Source organism: Salvia splendens, chromosome 3, assembly GCF_004379255.2.
Source record: "Salvia splendens isolate huo1 chromosome 3, SspV2, whole genome shotgun sequence".
NCBI lineage: Eukaryota > Viridiplantae > Streptophyta > Magnoliopsida > Lamiales > Lamiaceae > Salvia > Salvia splendens.
Genome location: NC_056034.1, coordinates 33,043,415 through 33,069,597, shown reverse-complemented (window position 1 = coordinate 33,069,597; position 26,183 = coordinate 33,043,415). Strand labels below are relative to the sequence as shown.

Below are 26,183 nucleotides of genomic sequence, written 5' to 3'. Positions count from 1 at the left end.
TCTTCCCACTCCAAGGAGAAGAGCTGCATATGTCCACCGCATGCCACCCTCAATTGGATGGACAAATTGAGATGGTTAGCAGGTGCTGGGGAATTTATTTGAGATGTATGAGGGGTAATAAATCTACTAGCTGGGGTAATTCCATGGCGGATTGTTCGAAGTTGCTCCACAGAAGACTATTCTTCAAGCTTCCGGAGGTCGTTCTCGAATTTGGGAATCGTATGAATGGGGAAATTGAATCAGCTCCGCATAAGATTGAAGAACCGAAGCATCGCACGGAGCGCGTCTTTCGGGTTTTCAGAGGCATGTTTCAACCTTTTGTTGAAGGAAATATGCAGATACTAAACCTTGAGGACAAGGTTAATTGAAGGGGGGGAGATTTGATGCATGAAAATGGAAATAATAGGATAAAGAATAAACGTCGAAGACGAGCTGGAATAACACGTGTGCATGGACGCATGCACACGAGAGAAGCTTGGAGAAGATGGACACGTGGCGTGAAGCTTAGTTAGTTAGGAGTTAGTTATAACTTCCATTTCAAGTTAGTTACATAGTTAGTAGTAGCTCACAGCTATATAAGCTGTAGCTCCTTCATTTGTAGCTCTCATTCATTCATATTAATGCAAGTTGCTACTTCTTCTTCACTCTCGTCTCCTTCTCATAGTTCCTTTCGTGTTGGTACAATTCCGGTCGTCGTTCCTATCATCGATGACCCCGATTCCGTACCATACGACCAACCTGAGGTTATGCCTTAGGAGATCCGTCTCGTGAACCGATGAGGCGAAACAGTATTTGAGATGACTTCCCAACCTTTGGTGTCGACAAATTCGTCCATCTCATGTCGTCGATAGTAGTTGTAGAAAAGATCGTTGGAATCCATTTCTCGTCACTCTTAAATGAATATGAAAGAGATAGAGAGAGTGAAGAGTTAAGAAGAGTACGCATCCATTGCTCATGCTCGTCGCCCCACCATCTCTCGCCCAGAGCTAAGTTAGCACTTTTTTATCCACAAATATATAGTGGAGGCCAATTGGCCCAATCGTTAACTCCATTCCTCTTCTTCTTCTTCAATCCCTCTCTTAAATATCCAAATTCAAATATCAGCGCTAATTCCCTCGCTCCATCAAATTCTTCTAGCTAACTAATGGAAAATTCAACAATAGAGTTGGATCCATCTCTCAAACTTGCTATAGCGATGGCCCTAGCTCATTCCAGGCGCCGGCAGGGACTTCCTCCCTCCGCCACTACTACATCTGCTCACCACGACGATTCTCGAGCGAAATCCGGTGACAATTCCGAGGCTGATGTGATCAAATGGAAAAATAAGGTTTCATACTCTCACATGTCTCTAGTTTATCGTGTTCGTGTGCATCAGCTGAATTGATTTAGATTTATTTTTTGAATTTGGACATTTTAGGCCAAACAGAGGAAAGGAGAAATTCGTAAGCTGAAAGAAGATCTGAAGATTGCGGAAGGCGAGTTCCATTCCTCTTGATTCTCCGTTAATTCTGCATATGATTTTTAAAATTAACTATTATACTTTACTTCTACATGTTCGTGTTAATGTGAAAATCTGTATGAAGTCATATAACAGGATTTATCTCCTCGGATTTGAGCTAACTCTTGCTGGTTATTTTGCTTTGCTGATTTTTCACATTAGAAGGGATGCAACATGATCTATTTCCCCAAAATAATTCGTGCAAATGCTATTTCTATGATAACTTGGGGCAGCTAAGTCCTAGTCACGGATCCTACCAGGACAGGATTAATGATGTGTTTCACCGTAGATTTCTGAGACAAGGTACTCTTAAGTTCTAGATCGTTCGGTTTCACAGGTCTCCTTCTTTCTTAACATTCAATGATCTTGGTTAATCACAGTGAGATTAGCTAAGAGGAAGAAGAGAAGACATAATGGCTTGTTGCTGCAACCTTATATATCAGGTAAAGCTGCATTACGGTTTGAAAAGTCTCTGAAATAATAAGATTTTGTGTTTTTATAGTGTCAGGAGAAATGATTGTTCAATTTCCAGCTTTTCTGATGGCAGTTGCATGAAGTTTTTTCTGTTTTATGAGATGAACTCTAGCAAGAGGAGCATATGCACGCGACTTTATAAAGTATGCACAGAAATTAACAAGATTTTGTTAAGTATGTGAAGATCTCATTGTTTCATGCATGCTGTTTATTACCTGTTGCTTTCTTCCTTGTAAAAATTGGAGTCCAAGAGGCAAGGATTATAAAATAAAGGGAGATTAAACCAATGAGAGACGTTCCTATTGCCACTTCATTGCTTCATAGCTGCTATTGGTATAGTAATGCTTCTTATTGGTCACAGATAGGGCTGTTGAAAATGAATTGGAGCAATTGAAAGCTTCAGTTGATTTTCTCGTGGAGCTTTGTGAGACTTCCTCTGCTACCGGAGTGCGTGGGACAACCTTGATCACAATTTATTAAGTGCTTGATCACAAATTATTAAGTTCGTGAACTCATAATTTTTGCAGGCAGAGGAATCTAATTTCAAAAATTGGTCGCACCAGGCTGCTGACTTTATTCTTGGTATGCCAAATCAAGATGAATCTCAATTTTGCTGCTGTAAAGTTGATAATATATTTTTTATAAATGCAAATTAGGCGGCCAGTCATTTAACCTTGGTTTATTAATTAATAACCATCGTTGAAATCTCATCAGAATATTGCTTTCGGTGTCGATGTGTTGGAAACATCATAAAGGATAATATTAGGCATGTGAACTGCTGCTTAATAAACACTAGTACGATTTTGTATTGAAACAACCTTCTGATCATCCCTTAGTTATTTTGAATGACTACACTTCTCATTTTCTTTTAATCCTGTAGCAGTACCAACTCAAAATATCCTTTACTAATGAGTTTATCTTCTCATGGTAATGGTATGGACCCTTTTTGGGCCATGATATGTGGGGAGCTTGCAGTCCTCTATTGATTTTGGCTGGAAATTCATTTTTTACAGTATACTAACTTAACTTACTAGATGATATCTTGAAGCTGCATTGAAGGATTTGTCACTTGGTGAAAAGTTGGATGAAACCACGAAAAGCATTGTGAGTTGTTTGATCATGCGGCTGATGCAAATGATGTGTAATGGATCACAAAATGATGGTAAGCTGTTGGTTGATCATGGTAATAATGAATTATTTCTGCTCACCATCCTTAGCATCATTTTAGTTTTATCAAATTATCTTGATGAATTTTCACTTTACCTTTCCAGAATCAGTTCCCTATAGTTTCAGGATCTATATTCAGCATTTGATGCGAAAACTTGGAAGCGACCCTTATATCGGTCAACACATTGTTCTTGCAGTTTCTCAGAGGATTTCTATGGCTTCAGAAAGTTTACTCTTTATGGATCCATTTGACAATGCCTTTCCGAAAATGCATAGTTCCATTTATCTAATGTGAGTCTAAATTAACAATCTTCAAGTTTTATAAATGTGTATTAAACTGGGCAGCTGTGAGCAATATATTTGAGAAAAGCCATAATAGTTCGAGTCTTGGACAAATTTATGTTGCACTAAACTAATTAATGTTGATGGCAGGATTCAGCTAATCGAGTTTCTGATTTCAGACTACTTACTATCTTGGTCAACTAGGAGAGACGTGGATTCAAGTATGTGCATTCCTTGTTTTAATTAGCTGTTGCGGTGCAGATCGATTCTTATAACTGGATTGTATATACAGAGCTTCTGGAAGATTGGGTGGTATACGTTTTTCGTGCTGGAAAAGCTTTGGAGCTCTTGGAGAGTAGGAATGCAGTATACACACTATACATGGATCGTGTGACTGGAGAGCTGACCAGACTTCTTGGTTGGGACCCCTTCCCGCAGATGCTCAAACCAGACACTCTTGGTAGATTGTTTGGTTGACGTAAGCAATGTTATCAACCTCGTATGGCGGCTTATGGCAGTTTGCCTAAAAACCGCCACAGGGATATGGCGTATTAGTATGGCGGTCAAAAATTAAATAAATAAAATAATACTTATATATTTATATATAATTCAAAAATAAAAAAAAATATTAAAAATATAACATCTAAAACACTTATACCACTCTAACAACCATGTTTCCACCACCGAACGCCATGCCATAGCCCCATGGCGCCGCCATATCCGCTATTTGATAACATTGGATGTAAGTCACACTAAACTTTACATTTTTAATCTTGATGAAAATATTTTGATGATTATACTGTTAAGATGCAACTGCAGTGGGTCAATTTTGGCTACTTTGGAAAGAAATCCAATACCTCCACCATCATGTTAGATTATTTCCATTATCAGTATAGGCCCACATTTGCTTAATTTCTTGAACTCTATCCACATACACCAACTCCACCACCAGATCCTTCCATATTACACTCATTCAAAAATATTTTTGCATCTTATCAGTAGTATGAAGAGAATGAAACGTGCAATCTCTCTCGTGATAGTAGTAATATTGGTGGCATCTGATTTTCCTCTGCCGACGTCGACTGCTCATGACATGATCTCTGTTGCCCCATCTTTGCAACAGGAGAGCAAAGAGGCGTTGCCGCTGCTGCTGAGGTCGAGGAAGATGGTTTTTGTAAACAAGAGGAGGGTTCGCGCCACCATCCCACGTGGTGGCGCCCGTGGAAGTTCCACGTTTCGCGCCAGCCCGTCTTTTCTGCTTCAAATTTGTTTTGTTCTCGTTTTCTCTATGTTTTTTGCTCTCTTCTCTTTATAGGAAGATACTGGTTGTGACATATATGTGGATCTTGAATTCTCTTTGATATCTGGGTATTTCTGTCAAATTTTGGTTCGTTGGTTTTCTGACTATTTTGATTTCTCCACTTTAACCTTTAAATATTAATTTTAACTTTAAAAAAAGACATTATTTCATATATAAATGGGTAGTAAAATTTTGTGGCTGTCTTAATGATGACTATTGCACAACTGAATAAATGATACTATAATCTATTAAATCATTAGATAATAAACTATACTCCTATTAATAAAGGTTGAAATGCATAATTTAACTTAGAGTAAAGGCCAAAATTGATCCTGAACATATGGTCGTTTTATGATTTTGGTCATAAACTTTATCTTTTGGATTTTTTGGTCCTGTATATTTCAAATCGGATCACAATTGGTCCTGGACTAACTGTTCCGTTAAAAACTAACGGTCAACGGGTTTAATCCCGATTTTGACCAAATTACACTTTTAATTCTGATTTTTTACTCCCTAATTATTTTAGTAAATATTCATTTAAAATCAGAAATGAATAATATGAAAAAATAAAATGAAATAGAATTGCTCACACTAAAACACGTCTGCTCTCAACACTTAGGAAATTCTCTCAACACTTACGAAATTTACTCAAAACGTCTCTCTCTCTCTCAAGGATTCATTTCGACGGAACCCTTCTCCGATCGGTGACGATGAATCCAAGGCAGACGACAGAATCCAAGTAGAGCTTCCCCTTGTAGGTTTGTCATGGCTTTTGACAATACGGAGGGAAGCAAGTCGACTGCAATTGCAAGACTCGTACCGGAATCAAAGGTCACATTGACCGCCGCCACTCCCGCCGGACCCTTTGCTGAAAGTCAATCGCTCCATAACTACGGTTTGAGAGGAAGAGGAAGGAAGAAGATGAAAGATGAGAGGAAGGAAGAAGATGAAAGAAAAGGAGTAAACGCGATGTGAGGAAGATGAAATGAGAACCCTAATCTATTATATATTTCTGATTTTAAATGAATATTTACTAAAATAATTAGGGAATTAATTAGGGAGTAAAAATCAGAATTAAAAGTCTAATTTGGTCAAAATCGGGATTAAACCCGTTGACCGTTAGTTTTTAACGGAACAGTTAGTCCATGACCAATTATGATCCGATTTGAAATGTACAGGAAAAAAAAATCCAAAAGATAAAGTTTAGGACCAAAATCATAAAATGGTCGTATGTTCAGTATCAATTTTGGCATTTACTATTTAACTTATTCCTTTTAGATGACAAATTTTCCTCATTCTCTAATTTTTAACTTATTTAGATGACTCATTATCCTCATTCTCTAATTTTTAACTTATTCCTTTTAGATGACAAATTTTCCTCATTCTCTAATTTGATTCTTCGTTCATCGAGTATTGGCAACCAATTGAATATGAACATATTGATTGGTAAAGCCGGATAGCTTGAACGCATTAACATTAAAAGCTTGATGCTATTTGATAATCGATATATATATAGTCTTCATTCATATCTATATTTGTTCGAATAGTTAAGATGATGGCATTCAGTGCAACATTTCTTGTGGTAATCAGTGAAGATGCGTTTGCTTTCACAAACTCCAATTGATTCTCTCCACCTTGGTTTAGTTATTAGTAAACTTATTTGTTTACTTTAACAAGCTTTTATTCTCATGCATTTAAAAGTAGATAACATGGCAAGTGCTATAATTGCATTTGTCCTTTATTCTTCATCCAACATTCATTACTTTTCTTTTTTTTTATATATATCAATATCAATAGCAATAGCATCAACCATTCAAGAACATGAAGATGCAATCACTTTTGTTCATCTTCTTCTTAGCCATTGCTTTGGTGGGGTGCATTTCCACTGAAACAGGTTATAATGCTTTTCGTATGTTATTTCCTTTGTTCGTCTGATAGAAATCCATGTGTTCTATCCTAAAATCAATTGGTGATAGGAGGAGGGTCCATGAGACTTATACAGTAATATCAGTTCTTTTTGTACAACGATGTGGGATAGTTATAATATAGCGTTCTATTTTTTAGTTTCAATTGCCAACATCCGTCTACGTTGCTAACTGCTTTCACCAGATGTAGATATGAAACCAATTTCCAAAAACGAGAAACAGCAGACGAGCGCGGAAGCTGTCGTTCGTGATCGCAGAGGAGCTAACGGAGGCTCGGATCTAACGACAAAGCCTTCGCAAACCAAGAGTATTGGAGCCGCTGATTTACCTGTTATCAGTTTCTGTGTTTCTATGTTTTTGACTAGCTTCTTCATGCTTCAAAATTGACTCTTATATTCTTCTGTTTGTTACTCAGCTTGTAATGACTGATTCACTCGTTACCCGAATCAAATCAAAGCACAAATTTGTGTGAAATTGATGAAATGCCACATTAAAAATTTCAACCTTTACTGTGGATTTAATGACCAATCCTAACAATTAATAAGATATAACATGTAAAATTAAACATAAGATGATGATGATGAGGAGGAGTTACAATTATCATGTGAGAAAGCTGCTCTAGTATAAGGACATCGAAAATTAATTCCCTATAGCAGTTGCGTGTAGAAAACACAACAATAATTTAGAGCAAAAATTAGAATAAGTTCATTCAATTGGTTTACAGAATATGTATGCTTTCCAAAACTTGATTTAGTTATTTTTACACCAACTTACTAAAACACAATCCACTTATTAATTAAGTGTTCCGTTTTAGGGTCGGAATTACTTTTCTCGAGGAAGCCACTTGGGTGGGAATAGAGAAATCAATTAATTGAAGAATAAGAAAACAAGAGATGAAGTTAGAGCATCCGCATCGGTACTCTTGCGGAAGAGCAAGTGCCGTGCCATCGGCACGGACGTGCTCTTGCCGAAGAGCTCCATCGTGCCGAAGAGTAGGGCGACGTGGCAGCGTTCCATTGGGCGGTGATGCCTAATCGCCCCATGAGCAATTGGACGTGTTTTTATTCTGATAAAAAAATTTTAAGAAAAATTCATAAAAAAATTGAAAATAATTCTAAAAAAAATCAGATTCCCAAAAATAAAGTCATTTTTCGACCTTTTTTTTAAAAAAAATTGATTTTTTTACATCAAATAGTAGTGATATCAGTCAATCTTTATCATCAAATGTCAATTTTTACTTAGATAGATAGGTTTATGTTTATGGTTGCAATTCTCAATTTTGTAGCCTATATATATTAGCATGCTCTTGTGTCTTCAATTAGGAAGCAATAAGATTCATCAATTATGTAATTTTTAATTTTTTAGTAATTTGTAGTACTATTATTTTTGGTATTTTGAATGTATTTTAATATTGTAAAAATATTTTTAGTAATTGAAGTATTTAAATTGAATAATAAAATGGCGGGACCCTTGAATAGTATAGAGCATGCTCTTACGGAAGAGTATGTATGTGGGTGTTGTGCTCTTACGGAAGAGAAGAGAATTAAAAATGAATAAATGTGGATTCGGGCCCACAACCATACTCTTTGGCAAGAGCATGGATGTGGATGCTAACAAGAATAAAGAGGAAATTGATTAAAGATTATGAAAAATCAAATCAAGAATATACTTGTGAAATTAGAATATATTTTCCATGTATATCTAGAATTAACCATTTTGAGAAATCGTTCAAGTCTAATACTCTCTCTGTTTTTTTATAGTTGAGACATTTTTTTTGCATAGAGTTTAAGAAATGAATGTTTAGTGTGTTAAGTGGGTAGGTAAAAAAATATAAAGAAAGAAAAAGAAAAAAAATAGAGATCCAGAATAAATTAGAATACTCCCTCCGTCCATGAAAAATAGAGCACATTGTTGTCCGCGAAAAATGGAGCACATTTAAAAAAGTAAAGTTTTCAACAATTTCTCTCTTACTTTATTTTCTTCTCTCTTACTAATAATATGGACCCCACATTCCACTAGCACTACTTCTCTCTTACTTTTTTCCATTCTCTCACACTTTACCAATTCCACATTAAAACTCGTGTCTTTCACAATGTGTCATATTTTTCGTGGACGGAGTGAGTATAAAATAGAGAGAATGGAGTAGTAAAGAAAAAGTGAGTTAATTATTACCATATCTGGATATGACTCAACTATAAAAGAAATTCTCAAATTAGAAAAATGATTCAACTATAAAGAAACAGAGGGAGTACAATGTAGTCAATAAAGTTTTTGTTTCTTTTATTTTCCGCATTTCAATTTTATTTGGCATTTTGATGCCAAATTCACCAGGTCAGATCTCTCTCTGTATTGTCGACCACTTTTCACCCGGCCAGATGGTTTTAAGGATAATCCTACCCGGCCAAGTTGCACTCTCTGGATTGTTGCTCAATTTCACTTGGTTGTTGGATGGTTTTAAAGACCAATCCTAGTGGAGTATGTCTCTTTCTCTGTACTTATGCCCTCTTCTACCCGGCTGGGTCCACTTTCATAGAAGCGCTACTCCATCCTTTTTCTTCGGGCATCCAGAATAGGGAGGACACTTCCCCTAGACAAGCCACTTTTTTGTCCTCAGCCACTTCTGATTTGTCCGCGGCTACAAAAAAAGTTTCCACAGCAATAGTGGACACTTTTTTTGCCACATTTCACTATATTTTATTTTTTGTATATTTTAATTCAATTATAATTAAAATTATCGGACTGTAAATAATTAGAAAATGAGATAATACAAAAATTTTAAAAAAGTATTGGGACCAAATATTCGTTGTATTATGAATACGGAAAGATTATACAACGAACATTTAAAAAAACACAAATAAAAACACCGCCACAGTCTACTCAGTGGCGGAGTCGGAATCCGCCGCATCTTCTCCACCGCTTCCACCTCTGTCGCCCGCTGCCTCCGCCGCTGCACCAGACCACCCCAGCTGCTCCCTGATCCTACACATGAGCTCGTAGTATATCGTCTTGGTGATCGGGTCGGTTACGGACTCGTAGAAACGGCAGTCCTCTTGCAATTGTTTCATCAACTGCACATCCAGGTTCTTGTTCAAGACCGAGTGAGACCACTGCCCACGGAGTGCGATCTAGAAGCGGGCTGCGAGAGGCGGGAGGAACTTGCAGCCACTCTAGCATTTCGGATAGTGGCTTGTTGCCCCAGAGGGCGTGGGCGCCTAGTGTGTGTAGCGGAGGGCTCCTCCATTAAGGCGTCGTTGAGGTTGATTGATTGTGAGCCGCTGCTGCTGTTGTAGTCCTCGGCTCTGTTGTGTCTAGTTCGCTTTGCGACAGGAGCATCCCGCTCCTCCGCACAGATGCCTTTGAATTTTGGGCAGTTCTTGAAAACGAGATACTCCTTCCAGCAGGTGAACTTTTTTTAAAAATTAACTCCTATATAAGGAAGGAAATTACAAATAAACTCCTATACTATAGATAGGAGGAAATTACAACTGATGTCAAGATGGCTCGAACTCGGCACCTCATGCAATAATGTCTAAGCTCCTTGTCGCTAGGATAAAGGCTCTGGACTCCCAGCAGGTGAACTTAGGAAAGCCTTCTGTGTTGAATTGGGACATACACAGATCCTTCACGTCGGCTTCACTGCGGCCACTCTCAGCAGTGAGCAGGTTGTTCTGGTATATGCCCGCGAACCTCTTGGTGGCTCTCAGAATCCTAGATCACTTTTTGCGGATCTGTTCCGCGTCACACGGTTTGGCACCTCTCGGCTTGAACTCGTTGTAGACCAACAGGACGCGCTTCCAAAAGCTTGTCTCGGTCTGATCAGTACCAACTATAGGGTCCGATGTGATGGCATCTCAGGCCCTTGCCACAGCAATGGACTTCGCTTTGGTGTAGTGCGTGGACCGACGATTGTCGGCCATCGCCGCCTCGCTGTCGGCGCGGCCCCCGTCGCTGCCGCTGCCGCTGCCGCTTCCTCCCCCACCGTCGCCGCCGATTCCGCCCGCCCCACTGATCCCGCCGATTCTTGTCGAAACCGGCGTATCCAAGCGTGCTGGCGGAGTATCCGGTAAGCTCAGACTCAGCAAACCCATCATCTGCTCTAGTGTGAATCTATCTGCATCAGACAGAGAAGATTGGTTGGGGAAAGGGGTATCCGATCGCGGATGGTTGACCGCGTCTATGTTGGGTCTGTAATCTCCGAACGCCGATCGACCCAAATTCCTTTGAAAAGAGGACTGACCCCGAAATTGGATCTGTTGCCACATCGGGGATGTTGGCGACCACGACTGGAATGGAGGGGGAGTGGGACTAGATCTCCACAGCTGAGATGGAGGGGGAGTTGGACTCGATCTCCACGGCTGGGAAGGAGGATAGTTGCCATATCCCGATTCGTCGGTGCCAGGTGATTCTTCGTCTCCACAGTGCATTTTTAGAGATAGAAAAATTAGAGAGTGAAAAGTTGATAGAGAGTGAAATGGGTGTGAAGATGTGTGTGGAGGAGGGGTATTTATAATAAAAATTATTAAAATTTCAAAATTAATAAAAAAAACCCGGCGGACCGCCGCGCCGAATTGCCACGCAGTAAACCGCCGCGCCGCTCCCCATCGCCGCGTCCTCGCCGAATACTCGGCGATGTATTCGGCGAGGGCCCTTCCTCCCCCTCCCATCCGTCCACGCCGGGGCAGACGCTTTCTCCACTATAGTTCGTCGTGGCTGCGGCGTCTCTGGGGCGGCCGGCTCGCCGCCCTATTGTGGATGCTCTTAGTTCACTCTTGCTTCTTCTGTTCAGTTTTATAGTTTTGGCCCTGAAATTACACCAAAATAAGTTTAAATTTAACCTTAAAATGCATGAAGAAAGATAATAATTTGATTTACATCAAGATGATCATAAGGTGGAATAATTTTTTTATACTCATGCAACATAAAATCAAACGATGCGAGTTTAAGTGTTATTAGTAGCCATCCACATTACCATTATTAATGCAGAAACACATAATTGATATGCTGACATTTTGTGAGGGATAACGAGTGCCTCTTCCTTAAGTCAGAATTTTTTTATTTTTTATTTTTACAAAATTCTCTCCCCTCCCCTTTAATGCAACTAGTATTACACCCGTGCTATTCACGAACTAAAATAAATTTAAAATATTAATTTCAGGATACATATTAATTAAATAAAATTAAAAACAATAACATTATGTAATTTAAACAAAAATGTACATAAAAATATAAACCAATAATAAATCTAAGAGAAGAGGACTCACTTCAAGAGCGAGGTTTTCAATCCAGGTATCCTTTCCCTCTTCTTGCCCAGTCTTGGCTTTCAGACTTGACGATGAAACAATTAATCACTAATTATAATATTCCAATATTAAATCATAAGAGATAAAGAACCTATTATAATAAAGAGTTGAACAAAAGAGGAATCACCCTTAAATTTTAGAAAATTTATTTATACACTACATTACATGTAGAATTAAACGAACATTATTAAAATTCTTTATCGATAAAATAGACCCTTTTAGAAAATTTATTTATACACTACATTACATGTAGAATTAAACGAACATTATTAAAATTCTTTATCGATAAAATAGACCCACTCACGTCTTCTATAAAATATTCTAGAATCGATTTTCAAACTTTAAATGAATCCACGAATATGATTTTACAATTCAATTGTGATCATTTTTAATGAATAGTTTTTGTTTCCCTATAATCTATCCTTATTATTAATTAATCCATGAATATGATTTTATAATTCAATTGTGATCATTATGTAATTTAAAGGCCAAATGTGGTCCTAAACATATGCCGCTTTTAGGATTTTGATCCTATACATTAAATTTTGAATTATTGCATCTCTCACATTTGAACTCGGGCTGGAATCAGTCCATTTTGGACAGTTCTGTCTAAAAGTAACGGTCAACGGCTGTTTAGCTCGATTTTGACCGAATTAAGCATTTTTATTAGATTTTTTAATTATTCAAAAATAAAAATTACTCCCCCCGTTCCGCTTTAGAAGTCCCGGTTGATCAATTTCAGGCGTCTCGCTTTAGGAGTCCTGGTTGGGATAAACTAATAAAAAATGCCTATAAAGTAAGTAAAAAAGTATTAAAAGTAGGTCACAACCTCCACCACAACATATATATTTATTACACACACAATTAAAAGTGGGTCTCAACATCCACTACAACATTTATTTATTAAACACCCAAACACTTTCTTAAAACATGTATCCGACTCAACCGAGATTTTTAAAGCGGGACGGAGGGAGTATTATTCTAAAAATCAAAACCTTTGCCAAACTAATCCATTCAAATTTGCCGTTCGAATTAAATATGGAACAAAAAATTGCTGTTCAATAGCATTGTTAAACAACATAATCGATGCATTACAACTCCAACAACTACAAACAAAATTAGGATTCAAATTAAAGTATTAAACAATAATCCTACTCCGGAGGCGGAGGCAGGTTCAAGTCGAATATTGGTTTAGCGCGGCCTCGTCGACAGAGTTCGTGGCTTTTCCGGCGAGTTTCAATTTGTCGAAGTGCTTCCTCATGTGGCCGCCCAAAGCCTGGAGAGAGTGCATTCGTGAGCTATATCGGACTCACCAAGTTACTTTAGCCCTAACAGTGATGTTCTGATTGTCGTCGAAGGGCACATTGAGGTCTATTAGAAATGGGTCACTCACCCTTTAAAAGGGCCTTATAAGGGGGAGGGTTATCCATACTTATATAGACAAGCTAGGATCATGACCAAGTCGATCGATGTGGAACAAGATTTTAAGGGCCCGTTTGGTAGCTATTGTCACGACCACATCTCCCTAGTCAAAGAAAGTGTAGCTATATCGCGACTAAAACTTACTGAATCTGTCTGAACTCATCATAAGATGCTTAAATCAAAGGAAACATTCTCTGAAATGTGTTGAGGGTACAAATCATACTGAATCAGAGTAGTTATGGAACAATTGTCTTTGCTAAAAGAAAGTTCTAAATTTGCGCAACGGAAGAGTACCAAGACAGATATAATATGTATGAAGACATACTACACCAGCTATCTTTCTACTTATTTAGTCTTCTGTCCCAACACCTCCTCTACCTCGACCGATCAACCTGCACATTAAGGAAAACAATATGCAGGGCTGAGTACTTGATATACTCAGTGGGCTTATGCCGAAAACTGTTTTCTTTTAGTTATCAGCCAAGCAGAGTGAACGTGGGGTTTTTTTTCTAAAAATAAGTCCCGGTCACTAAAATCTGTTATTTCTTTACGAAAATAGACTGCAGTCATTTAAACTTCTGATGATATGCCATATCAAATTGCGTGAATCTGGAATGTGGCCACATTCCACGACCACTGGGCCGGCCAACCTGGCGCTAGCTCACGACCCCTGGACCGGCCAACCTAGTGCTAGCTCACGGTCTATATGTGTACACTAGTCCGAGTAAGATTTACTGACCTACTGGGACCCGAATTCGATTTAACTTGCTTGGCATAGCCAACAGATAGGCAATCATAAAACAAAACTTGGCATGACAACTCATTCAAATAATCATGTTTTCACATAAAACACGCTTTAAAAGAAAGAAGAGAAAGGCTCACCTCGTTTGCTTAACTCTTTCAAACGGGTACTTCCTGACTTGAGATTACTCGTCGAGCGACGACTTTCCTTCACAAAAATAATATACTTAAATTAGGCTTTAAGTAATTATTTATCTTGCATGTATGCATGCCTAAGCGTGTGCTTATTATTTTACTTCTTGCCTTCTAAATTTAGAAGTCTTAAATCTTTAATTAAATCGGCGATCTAATTTATTCTGAATCTGGCCGGTCTATTCGGGTATAATAAATTCCCGGATTATTTTCCTTAAGTATTTGAAACACTTTCTGCGACTAATGAAATTCTAATCTAATCATTTATTGAGTACTATTTTGACACAGCTTAAAAATTCTTTTCTTCCGTGGCTTAGGGAATTAATTCCATTACACTTTTGAATTTATCCAAGATAATGGCTTCAACCAAATTAATGGTCCTACTAAATAATTTTCAAGCCCAGAATGTTTATTCCTTAATTAAATCGGCTCAAACATCATTCGACCCATCCTCTTCTTTTTTTTATTCTTTTGGCCCAACTGGCCCAGGTTAATTACATATGGGCAAAGGCCCAAATGCCTCACAATTTCTGATGGCCCAGACTTGAATTAAAATATAAGGGCCCGAATGAGAAGGCCCAAAATCCAATTCCTTTCACACTATCGGACCTCTCTCTCTCCTTCTCAATCTCTCCCAAATTCCACAATTCACCACACACCCTATACCGCCTCTCTCTATCTCGTCGACGCCGCCGGAAACAGCCCTGTCACCACCGTCATTCCCGTCATTATCGGCGGTCTCCACCTCTCTCTCCCGGATTCTCCCTCCCTCCCATCTTCGATTAATTCACCCCACATCCATACTCTTTTCCCCCAAATCGAGCAAACCCTAATTGAAAGAAGAAGGAGTCCGAATCGGAGGAACGAGCGGCGACGTTTGCCGAGGCTGCCACTGTGGCACTCGTCCCGCCGTGTCGGCGCCGTTGTTGCAGAGGGAGGAGCGTCGTTCATCCGGTGGAACCGCTGTCACCGTTAGTCGCCTCCCGTCGCTTGTACTTCCGTCGTCGTTGTTCACGTTCGACAGAGGGGAGGCGAGCATCTGCTCCCTCCGAGCTCCGGTTCTGGTCGAGCCCCGCCGTCCGTTGACAGTAGCTAAGTCCCCCTCATCCCCCTCTTCTTTTAAACTTTTCTTCTCTTTTAATTAAATTTTGGATAGATTGTGGGATTGGTGATTTTTTTATCCCTTAAACTATTGTCGACTCTCGTTATGCGATGGTTTTCCTCTGGTTTGGTTTCATTAGTGTATGCGACAAGAGGAGATTAATGGTCTTAGCTTGACAGGGAATATTTCCCTGCCATATCGAGCGTGATGCTGTTCTTTCGTTTCTAGTAAGGCTCTAATGGTGCATAAACTGTGTTGTGAGGCATTCATCACTATTTCTCAGTACATGAATACTACATGATGAACTGATGATACTGTCATTGCTTGAGCTTGAGAGGAAATGAAATCTTACCTCCATCACTTGGCTCAAACTTCAGTCTTCCCTACTGCCCCGGTCCCTTTCACTGCCTCAATCCTTCCCTCTCTTCGACTCACTGTGCGATTGTTTGTGATAATGAGGGAGGAAAGGGGCTGGGATCTATTTATGCTTGTTGCCTAACTGAAAGCCTGAGAAAAGGCTGGTGTGCTTGGCTGACAATGGGTCCTTGGTTGGTTATATGTTGGCTGGCCTTGCAGCATCCTTTTAACTGATTTTGGTGGCACATTGCAGGTGTACTCGGGGATTATTTATTGCTTTTGTTGGTTTATGGTAGGTGCACCACAATTGACTGATTCTCCATAACAATATGGCAGGTACGAGCTGCAGGGGATCAGCCTTGCAGAGTGCAGCCACTGAGGTGAAATTCTGTTGGCTGACTTGCTTCTCTCGGCCTAGCTCTCACTCACTTTTCTGAAAGGTAATGTCCCTCTTCCCTTCTCAATATATGATGTTAATTTGCATTTTATTACATGCCTTCCAACTCCTTTTCGTGCGCTTCTGGCAGGAGCAGAGGCTGGCTACCGAGGTTGCCCTTCCTCGCGGTCTCGCCCTCTCGGCTTGTCTGAGATACTGGGGCCGAGACGGCCTAGTGATGAAGATCAACGTAGTTGCTAGGGACCTCGAGTTGTATTAGTGTAGTGCACCTACAAATTTCTTTTCAATTTGAATGCAAAACTCAGATACTAGTTGGTTTGTCCTTCTTTGTAACTTATTAGCTTGAAATTCTTCATATTGTATATATTGATTTTTATCTAAGAAATAAAAAGCTCTTTCATTCTTCATCAAATTTTTAGTATTTATTTCATAATTCGAGAATCTAGGTCTCGACTATTACATTCTACCCTCCTTAAAAAAATTTCATCCCGAAATTTTGTCTCGGTTAGGTAAAAAGCTCTGGGTATTTCTCTTTCATCTGGTTCTCAAGCTCCCACGTCGCCTTCGCGCGGTCGTGGTGCTTCCATAGGACTTTCACTGTTACAATTGTTTTATTTCTCAATTCTTTCACTTTTCTGTCCAGAATTGCTTCTGGCTTTTCTTCATAACTCAAATCTGGTTCTAACACCATTTCTTCTTGGGTACTATGTGCTTGGGGTCAACCACATACTTCCTCAACTGTGATACATGAAACACATTGTGTACATTTCCGAAGCTTGGCGGGAGTGCTAATCTGTACGCCACAGGGCCGACTGTTTCTAGGATCTCGTAAGGTCCGATGAAACGCGGTTTTAGCTTGCCCTTGACGCCGAATCTAGTTATCTCTTTCGGTGGGGATACTTTCAGAAAGACTTTGTCTCCTGCTTTGAACTGTAAATCGGTTCTGCGAGCATCTGCGCAAGATTTTTGTCTATCTTGAGCTTCTTTGATCCTCTCTCGGATCTGTCGGACTTTCTATCATTTCCTCTACACAGTCTGGTCCAAGAATTCTTCTCTCAGCAACTTCATCCCAGAAAAGCAGTGATCTACATTTCTTCCCGTAAAGTGCTTCATATGGGGCCATATTGATAGTTGCCTAGTAACTAATGTTGTACACAAACTCTATAAGTGGAAGTACTGGCTCCTAGCTTACCCCACGGTCGAGCACTACGGCTGTCCACATATCCTCTAGCGTCTAAATTGTTCTTTCGGACTGTCCGTCCGTGTGTGGATGGAATGTTGTGTTGAAATTCAGCTGAGTACCTAGCTCTCGCTACAGGCTTATCCGAAATCTAGAAGTAAATTTCGAATCTAGATCTGAAGTGATCGTTACTGGTACGCCATGTAAGTGTATGATCTCTCGCACGTAGATCTGTGCTAACTTGTCTGATCCGTATGTGATACAAATTGGTATGAAATGAGCACTCTTGCTGAGGCGATCTATAATCACCCAGATGGCAGTATTTCCTCGTTGAGATTTTGGCAATCCTGTCACAAAATCCATTGCTATCTGCTCCCATTTTCACTCTGGAATCTCGAGAGGCTGCAACTCCCCATAGGGTCGTTGATGTAATGCCTTCACTTGCTGACAAGCCATGCATTTTTCTACAAACGAGGCTATGCTTTTCTTCATGCCATCCCACCAAAATTGCCTCTTCAAGTCCTGATACATCTTCGTACTCCCATGATGGGCAGTATAGGGCGTCTCATGAGCTTCCCTCATGATCTCGTTCCTGAGTGCTTCATCGTTGGGTACGCATAGTCTTCCTTCGAAAGTGAGGGCGTTATCCACTTCTTCGCGGTAACTGTCCCCTTTGCCGGTCCTCACTTTGAGACGAGTCTTTTCTAGGGCCTCATCGCGTCTCTAGGCGTCGATGATTCTGACTTTTAAGTCTGGTTCTATGACTATGGTGGAAATTCTGCTGTCCACCGTTTCCGGGGCTCTTACTATCTCCAGTCGCATCTTGGCGAATTCCCGGATAAGCTCTTCCTCTTGTGTGAGGAAAGTAGTCACTTGAGGTGCAGTTTTTCTGCTCAAGGCATCTGCTACCACGTTGGCTTTGCCTGGGTGGTAATTTATACCACAGTCGTAGTCCTTGACTAATTCTCGCCATCTGCGTTGTCTCACATTTAGATCCTTCTGCTCGACGAGTATTTGAGACTCTTATGATCTGTGAAAATCTCACATCGAACTCCATAGAGATGATGTCTCCAGATTTTCCAAGCATGCACCACTGCCGTCAATTCCAAGTCGTGCGGCCTTAGCTGGCGTGATGCATATGCAATCACCTTGCCCTTCTGCATCCGCACGCACTCGAGTCCGACTTTCAATGCATTTGTACACACCACATAGTCGACTCCCGCTTTCGGCACGGCTAGGACTGGCGCTGTGGTCAACTTTTCCTTTAGCAACTGGAAGTTTGCTTCGCATTCTGGGGTCCAACTGACTTTAACTCCTTTCTTGAGCTGTTAAGTCATTGGTCTCGCTATCTTAGAAAATCCTTCAATGAATCTTCAGTAGTATCCTGCCAGTCCTAGAAAACTCCGAATTTCATTGGGCGTCGTTGGTGACTGCCAACATTGCACGGCTTCAACTTTAGCAGGGTCCACTCGGATCCCTTCTACTGTCACTATGTGTCCAAGGTAGATCACTTCGTTAAGTGAGAACTCACACTTGCTAAACTTAGCATAGAGTCTCCCAGCTCTTAACATCTCTAAAGTGGCCCTCAAATGATCCTCGTATTCCTTCTCGTTCTTCGAGTAGATGAGCACATCATCTATAAAGACTAGGACGAACTTGTCCAAGTATGGGTGGAACACGCGGTTCATTAGGTCCATGAACTCAGCTGGAGCGTTCGTAAACCCAAAAGGCATTACAGTAAACTCGTAATGGTCATATCTGGTGTGAAATGATGTCTTAGGTATATCGTCCTGTCGAACTCTCAGCTGATGATAACCCGATCTCAAATCTATCTCCGAGAAGACCCCAGCTCCTCGCAGCTGGTCGAAGAGGTCGTCAATTCTCGGTAAAGGTACTTGTTCTTGAGGGTTAACTTGTTCAACTCTCGACGTTCTATCCTACTTTACGAAGAATTTTGGTGTACCACCTGGTCGCACACTGAGTCTAATAACGCAGGTCTAGTAGTTCTCGTATCTAGATCTTAAGTTCTTCTTATTCCTTAAGCGCCATTCTATATGGTGACTGAGATAATATAACTGATTCAAGTCATTCATTTAGTAATTTATTTCATCTGGCTGATGAAGCCATTTCTAATCTCAAATTTCATCGTCAGATATTGAGTTCTCTAACGCTTGCATCGATTGTAATCGTAGTCATTAAGCTGGCATAATGACCTCGTAACCTCTCGCTTAGCTGAGGTAGTCTACTTTCACCGCTTCCAAGATGCTTTTGTTCTTACCGCGATTCTTTGTCATGATCTAGCACACACTTTGTTCTACTCGCATTAACCCTTGAATACTGGATTAGTGCATGTGGAGGTGATGGCTTCTTTCTCCCAACCCTACTGTCTCCATGCCCTTTTGGTTCGACTGAGCGATTCGTGGTGAAATAATCTAGCATGACTTTCCAAAGTGATCTAGATCTCATGTCTAGATAAACACAAAACTCTATCGACAGCTCATTTATGGGCCGCTTAATTGGGGCGTGGCATATCATAGAATACTTCTTCGCATTTTATTGCCAACGTTTGCCCTTGTTCTATATTATAGGGCTCTAAACCCGTTCTCTTGCGACAACTCTTTAAGGAAAAATTTTGATTTTTTTCCCCCTTCATACTAGGGATGGTGAGGGTAGCGGTGCTATCACGCGTTCCTCTTCCCGAATGTCTCTCCAGCTTTAGCTTTTCCTGGCCACCTCTCAGACGAATCCCTCTTGCTGATGGGATCTGTTTCGCCAAACATAAGCTACGCATGTACTCACATTTTCTCCATGGCTTTGCTTACATAACCATGACTTAGTCTTTGTTCTTGTGGCTTACTTATCCTACTCGAATAAGCATTTCGATCGATTAAACAGTTATATACATATGTATAGGTTTTTACGTCATCGAACGTCATTTAAACCTTGTATATTCCTTGATGTCTCTCTTCTCAAGGCTAGTTACTTCTCTACATAACATAATATTCGATCTTCTACCAGCTTGTTACAAGCGGTACGTAAATGTGAAATATTTAACGTTTTGTGCCGTCGGTTATGCGACGCTTCTGGCTGGTGCCTCATCTTCTGCACGTGTCTCAATAGAGACGTATTTATCATGCGTATCTGAAAGGGATTAAGACTGTGTCTTCCCTGCAAATTTTGTGTCAAGAACTCGAAGATTAATCTAATAGTCTTAACTTGGATTATTATTCACACAAGAGAGTATGACTGAAAATTTGAAGGGTTCCTGAATACCCAACTAGACAAGAATAACATCTCTTGTTCAACTCATATGAATTTTCGTCGATAATCGACCTTGAAGGTAAGTACTGAGTTCATTCAAAGAACTACGTAGCTCAACTGGTTTCAGATAAACTCATAGAAGCTTAGGCTCACCCCTGGTGGGAGCTAGAAATAATCATGAGATAGGTCATGAAAACTGGACGGAAATGAATTAACTGCAAATTTCCATAGTGAGCTGCCAAATAGGACAGTACAGTTGTCCAATTGAACTGAAAGGATCTGAGCAACAAGGATAGCGGTTCAAACATGTCACTGCCTAAGATGATCAAACGCGAAAATTTAGAAACGTAGGCGATTGCAATGAAGGAACATTGATCATGCTTCAAAGGCATCTTGATATGGAATAACAAAATCACATCAATGATTTCATAGGTTCATTAAGGCAATACACTGTAATGAACTATTCAGAAAAATCAGCTAGGCTAAGCTAGTTAGGGAAAAGTGCAATATGCTTGCCTTAACTTCAAGTTGCAGAAAAATTCCGAGACTAGGAATAATACATGTACTGGAACTGAGGTAGAATAATTCCACCTCTGTAGGGTTTCAAAATAGGGAGGTGAACAAAAGTTCTAGCACCACATGAAATTCCCTGAGGAAAATTGTTTAAGTGTCATGATCATTCTGGAGATCACAAACGTAGCATCGTAGAATGAAATTTCATTGCATGGGTCCAAGAAATCGGGATATAAATCTCATATATTGTGGCTCAAAAGAGACAACAACAAATAACGATGCTTGAAACATAGGAGTATCCCAAATTTGGGAACTGAAACTGAATCACCGCTTTCGTGAAAAAAAATGAAAGTGGTGTATTTCTTGCAACAATTGTGAGTCAATCACAAGTCTTAAATAGACGAGAGGACATCGTTGTCCAGGAGGTTCAGAGAAGGTCTGAAGAATAAGCTCATTCTGAAGGTCATAGATATAAACAACTTTAGAATTTAAGGTTTATGACCGGAGCTTACACTGTCAAAACTTTACTCTTTATGAACGATGAGTCCAAGGACTGTAGTCCAAAAAACTGGAAGTGAATCAAATCTTACATAGGAAAAGGAATACTGACATGTTACTTGCGAGTCCAACTAAAGTCTGAATAGACGGGGGTACCGTCCTGTGGGAGGACTCTTAGAAGGAATTTCATTGGGAATCCAAGTAAGTACTATTGATTATAATCATCGGTTCTAGTTATGTGACACTCCCTTATCTGTTCTTGTGGAGCTCTGACACGTTAAACGCGTTCTAGGAAACCATACATTCCAAGATGGGGTTTCTCGTGCTGTTGAACTGATAACCGTATCTGGAGGTCATACTTTCATATCGTTCTCGATAACTTAGAACGCTGATTCTTTTAAAACATTGCATTCTTCATCGTGCTTCATAGCACGCTATAAGTATCATTTCTGGGACACGTAGCCACTTGGGCCTGTTACGCCAGCTTAGACCACTTTACTAGATCGCGGGTACGATCACTTTTCGTGTAGGGACGTATTCCCCGAACAGGATCGAAGGTACACTATTTTCGTTATGACTGGGTCTTTATAAAGTCACTGGGAACTTCTTGGTTCATCGTTTAGTATATATGTATATTTATATATACTATCTGTGTGCTCAAAGGAAATGGACTTCCTTCCATTGCTGTCTATAGGTCGTACGACTGTACTTTCTGGTTCGCTGTTGCTTTCTCGTAATTCCGTGGAATTAGAAGCTCTCCCAAACTGATGGGTGTTAATTGGTTTCATCGCCCTGGAAGGCGGTAATAAATTCTCATTATACTAGCACTTGGCCGCATATGTCTCACCTACGGTACTTTTCTAAAGCACTCTAGGTTCGCATACATAGTCCACATGACATCTATACATTCATGTCAAGCTCTTTGTACATAAATCACAGATACATTAAGCATATCTCATGCAAAGTATCAGCTATGACGTTGCATCTTGCAACCTTTTTCAAATAAACATTTTCGTTCCCATATAGGGCTGTGAAAATTCTTTTCTTTTCCTGAAAATCTCAAAATTTTCATTTCCTTCTCAAATGGAAAATATTTTCTTTCTTTAAAACTCTTTTCTGGACGAGCGGGCGTCGACCCCTGTTTCTGGTGCAGTTGATCGTGTCGAGCTGAGGTGTTGGGATCTTGTACTGATTATTCTGTTCACTTTCTAGCGTAGGACTACTGTTCTGGACTGAAGCTTAAAAGGAAGGTTCTTGGGTCAGAGCGAAAGAAAGGCGCTCTGATACCACTCTGTCACGACCACATCTCCCTAGTCAAAGAAAGATTAGCTATACCGCGACTAAAACTTACTGAAGTTGTCTCAACTTATCATAAGATGCTTAATCAAAGGAAACATTGTCTGAAATGTGTTGAGGGTACAAATCATACTGAATCAGAGTAGTTATGGAACAATTGTCTTTGCTAAAAGCAAGTTCTAAATTTTTGCGCAACGGAAGAGTACCAAGACAGATGTACTATGTATGAAGACATACTACACCGGCTATCCTTCTACTTATTTAGTCTTCTGTCCCAACACCTCCTCGGCTTCGACAACGATCAACCTGCACATTAAGGAAAACAATATGCAGGGCTGAGTACTTGATATACTCAGTGGGCTTAAGCCGAAAACTGTTTTCTTTTAGTTGTCAGCCAAGCTGAGTGAACGCGGGGTTTTTTTTTCTGAAAATAAGTCCCGGTCACTAAAATCTGTTATTTCTTTATGAAAATAGACTGTAGTCATTTAAACTTCTGATGATATGCCATATCAAACTGCGTGAATCGGGAATGTGGCCACATTCCACGACCACTGGGCCGACCAACCTGGCGCTAGCTCACGACCCCTGGACCGGCCAACCTGGCGCTAGCTCACGGTCCATATGTGTACACTAGTCCAAGTAGGATTTACTGACCTACTGGGACCCGAATTCGATTTAACTTACTTGGCATAGCCAACAGATAGGCAATCAAAAAACAAAACATGGCATGACAACTCATTCAAATAATCATGTTTTTACATAAAACACGCTTTAAAATAAAGAAGAGAAAGGCCCACCTCGTTTGCTTAACTCTTTCAAACGGGTACTTCCTGACTTGAGATTACTCGTCGAGCGATGACTTTCCTTTACAAAAATAATATACTTAAATTAGGCTTTAAGTATTTATTTATCTTGTATGTATGCATGCCTAAGCGTGTTCTTATTATTTTACTTCTTGCCTTCTAAATTTAGAAGTCTTAAATCTTTAATTAAATCGGCGATCTAATTTATTCTGAATCTGGCCGATCTATTCGGGTATAATAAATTCCCGGATTAGTTTCCTTAAGTATTTGAAACACTTTCTGCGACTAATGAAATTCTAATCTAATCATTTACTGAGTACTATTTTGACACAGCTTAAAAATTCTTTTCTTCCGTGGCTTAGGGAGTTAATTCCATTACACTTTTGAATTTATCCAAGATAATGGCTTCAACCAAATTAATGGTCCTACTAAATAATTTTTCAGGCCCAGAATGTTTATTCCTTAATTAAATCGGCCCAGACATCATTCGACCCATCCTCTTCTTTTTTTTATTCTTTTGGCCCAACTGGCCCAGGTTAATTACATATGGGCAAAGGCCCAAATGCCTCACAATTTCTGATGGCCCGAATGAGAAGGTCCAAAATCTAATTCCTTTCACACTATCGGTCCTCTCTCTCTCCTTCTCAATCTCTCCCAAATTCCACAATTCACCACACACCCTATACCGCCTCTCTATCTCGTCGACACCGCCGGAAACAGCCCTGTCACCGCCGTCATTCCCGTCATTATCGGCGGTCTCCGCCACTCTCTTCCGGACTCTCCCCCCATCTTCGTTTAATTCACCCCACATCCATACTCTTTTCCCCAAAATCGAGCAAACCATAATCGAAAGAAAAAGGGGTCCGGATCGGAGGAACGAGCGGCGACGTTTGCCGAGGCGTCACTGTCGCAATCGTCCCGCCGCGTCGGCGCCGTTGTTGCAGAGGGAGAAGTGTCGTTCATCCGGTGGAACCGCTGTCACCGTTAGCCGCCTCTCGTCGCTTGTACTTCCGTCGCCTGATCACGTTCGACAGAGGGGAAGCGAGCATCTGCTCCCTCCGAGCTCCGGTTCTGGTCGAGCCCCGCCGTCCGTTGACAGCAGGTAAGTCCCCCTTATCCCCCCCCCCTTCTTTTACACTTTTCTTCTCTTTTAATTAAATTTTGGATAGATTGTGGGATTGGTAATTTTTTTATCCCTTAAACTGTTGTCGACTCTCGTTATGCGATGGTTTTCCTCTGGTTTGGTTCATTAGTGTATGCGACAAGAGGAGATTAATGGTCTTAGCTTGACAGGGAATATTTCCCTGCCATATCGAGCGTGATGCTGTTCTTTCGTTTCTAGTAAGGCTCTAATGGTGCATAAACTGTGTTGTGAGGCATTCATCACTATTTCTCAGTACATGAATACTACATGATGAACTGATGATACTGTCATTGCTTGAGCTTGAGAGGAAATGAAATCTTACCTCCATCACTTGGCTCAAACTTCAGTCTTCCCTACTGCCCCGGTCCCTTTCACTGCCTCAATCCTTCCCTCTCTTCGACTCACTGTGCGATTGTTTGTGATAATGAGGGAAGAAAGGGGCTGGGATCTATTTATGCTTGTTGCCTAACTGAAAGCCTGAGAAAAGGCTGGTGTGCTTGGCTGACAATGGGTCCTTGGTTGGTTATATGTTGGCTGGCCTTGCAGCATCCTTTTAACTGATTTTGGTGGCACATTGCAGGTGTACTCGGGGTTTATTTATTGCTTTTGTTGGTTTATGGCAGGTGCACCACAATTGATTGATTCTCCATAACAATATGGCAGGTACGAGCTGCAGGGGATCAGCCTTGCAGAGTGCAGCCACTGAGGTGAAATTCTGTTGGCTGACTTGCTTCTCTCGGCCTAGCTCTTACTCACTTTTCTGAAAGGTAATGTCCCTCTTCCCTTCTCAATATATGATGTTAATTTGCATTTTATTACATGCCTTCCAACTCCTTTTCGTGCGCTTCTGGCAGGAGCAGAGGCTGGCTACCGAGGTTGCCCTTCCTCGCGGTCTCGCCCTCTCGGCTTGTCTGAGATACTGGGGCCGAGACGGCCTAGTGATGAAGATCAACGTAGTTGCTAGGGACCTCGAGTTGTATTAGCGTAGTGCGCCTACAAATTTCTTTTCAATTTGTATGCAAAACTCGATACTAGTTGGTGTGTCCTTCTTTGTAACTTATTAGCTTGAAATTCTTCATATTGTATATATTGATATTTATCTAAGAAAAAAAAGCTCTTTCATTCTTCATCAAATTTTTAGTATTTATTTCATAATTCGAGAATCTAGGTCTCGGCTAATACATTCTACCCTCCTTAACAAAAATTTCGTCCCGAAATTTTGTCTCGGTTAGGTAAAAAGCACTGGGTATTTCTCTTTCATCTGGTCCTCAAGCTCCCACGTCGCCTCTTCGCGGTCGTGGTGCTTCCATAAGTCTTTTACTGTTACAATT

General features: G+C 40.3%; 1 protein-coding gene and 1 long non-coding RNA gene across 9 annotated transcripts; both read left to right on the top strand.

The window, feature by feature from the left end:
• The first annotated feature begins 721 nt into the window (after positions 1 to 721).
• Positions 722 to 4,816, top strand: LOC121795717 (protein MULTIPOLAR SPINDLE 1-like). 8 transcript variants are annotated; one of them, XM_042194300.1, is made up of 11 exons: positions 722 to 1,327; positions 1,418 to 1,475; positions 1,661 to 1,801; positions 1,879 to 1,941; positions 2,334 to 2,419; positions 2,500 to 2,554; positions 3,021 to 3,134; positions 3,244 to 3,430; positions 3,572 to 3,642; positions 3,714 to 3,839; positions 4,545 to 4,816. In XM_042194300.1, exons 1-11 carry the CDS (start codon positions 1,145 to 1,147, stop codon positions 4,751 to 4,753), a joined length of 1,293 nt encoding a protein of 430 aa, XP_042050234.1. In that variant the 5' UTR covers positions 722 to 1,144; the 3' UTR covers positions 4,754 to 4,816. The 8 variants fall into 8 exon arrangements, with proteins under 8 accessions (XP_042050234.1, XP_042050233.1, XP_042050240.1 ...); XM_042194299.1 differs by having other exon boundaries at positions 724 to 1,327; positions 3,714 to 3,881; XM_042194306.1 differs by having other exon boundaries at positions 724 to 1,327; positions 3,714 to 3,881; positions 4,421 to 4,755.
• Positions 4,817 to 6,143: 1,327 nt separating this feature from the next.
• LOC121794600 lies at positions 6,144 to 7,149 on the top strand. Its single transcript, XR_006049322.1, has 2 exons — positions 6,144 to 6,615; positions 6,831 to 7,149. It is a non-coding gene; the product is annotated as an uncharacterized LOC121794600 (long non-coding RNA).
• Positions 7,150 to 26,183: the final 19,034 nt, after the last annotated feature.

Excerpts from the sequence above, each read along its gene's own strand:
- LOC121795717 (XM_042194299.1), top strand. The coding sequence starts at position 1,145 with ATGGAAAATTCAACAATAGAGTTGGATCCATCTCTCAAACTTGCTATA. Across the intron at positions 3,135-3,243 it reads TAATGGATCACAAAATGATG|AATCAGTTCCCTATAGTTTC; the intron begins GTAAGCTGTTGG and ends TTACCTTTCCAG. Across the intron at positions 3,431-3,571 it reads CATAGTTCCATTTATCTAAT|GATTCAGCTAATCGAGTTTC; the intron begins GTGAGTCTAAAT and ends TGTTGATGGCAG.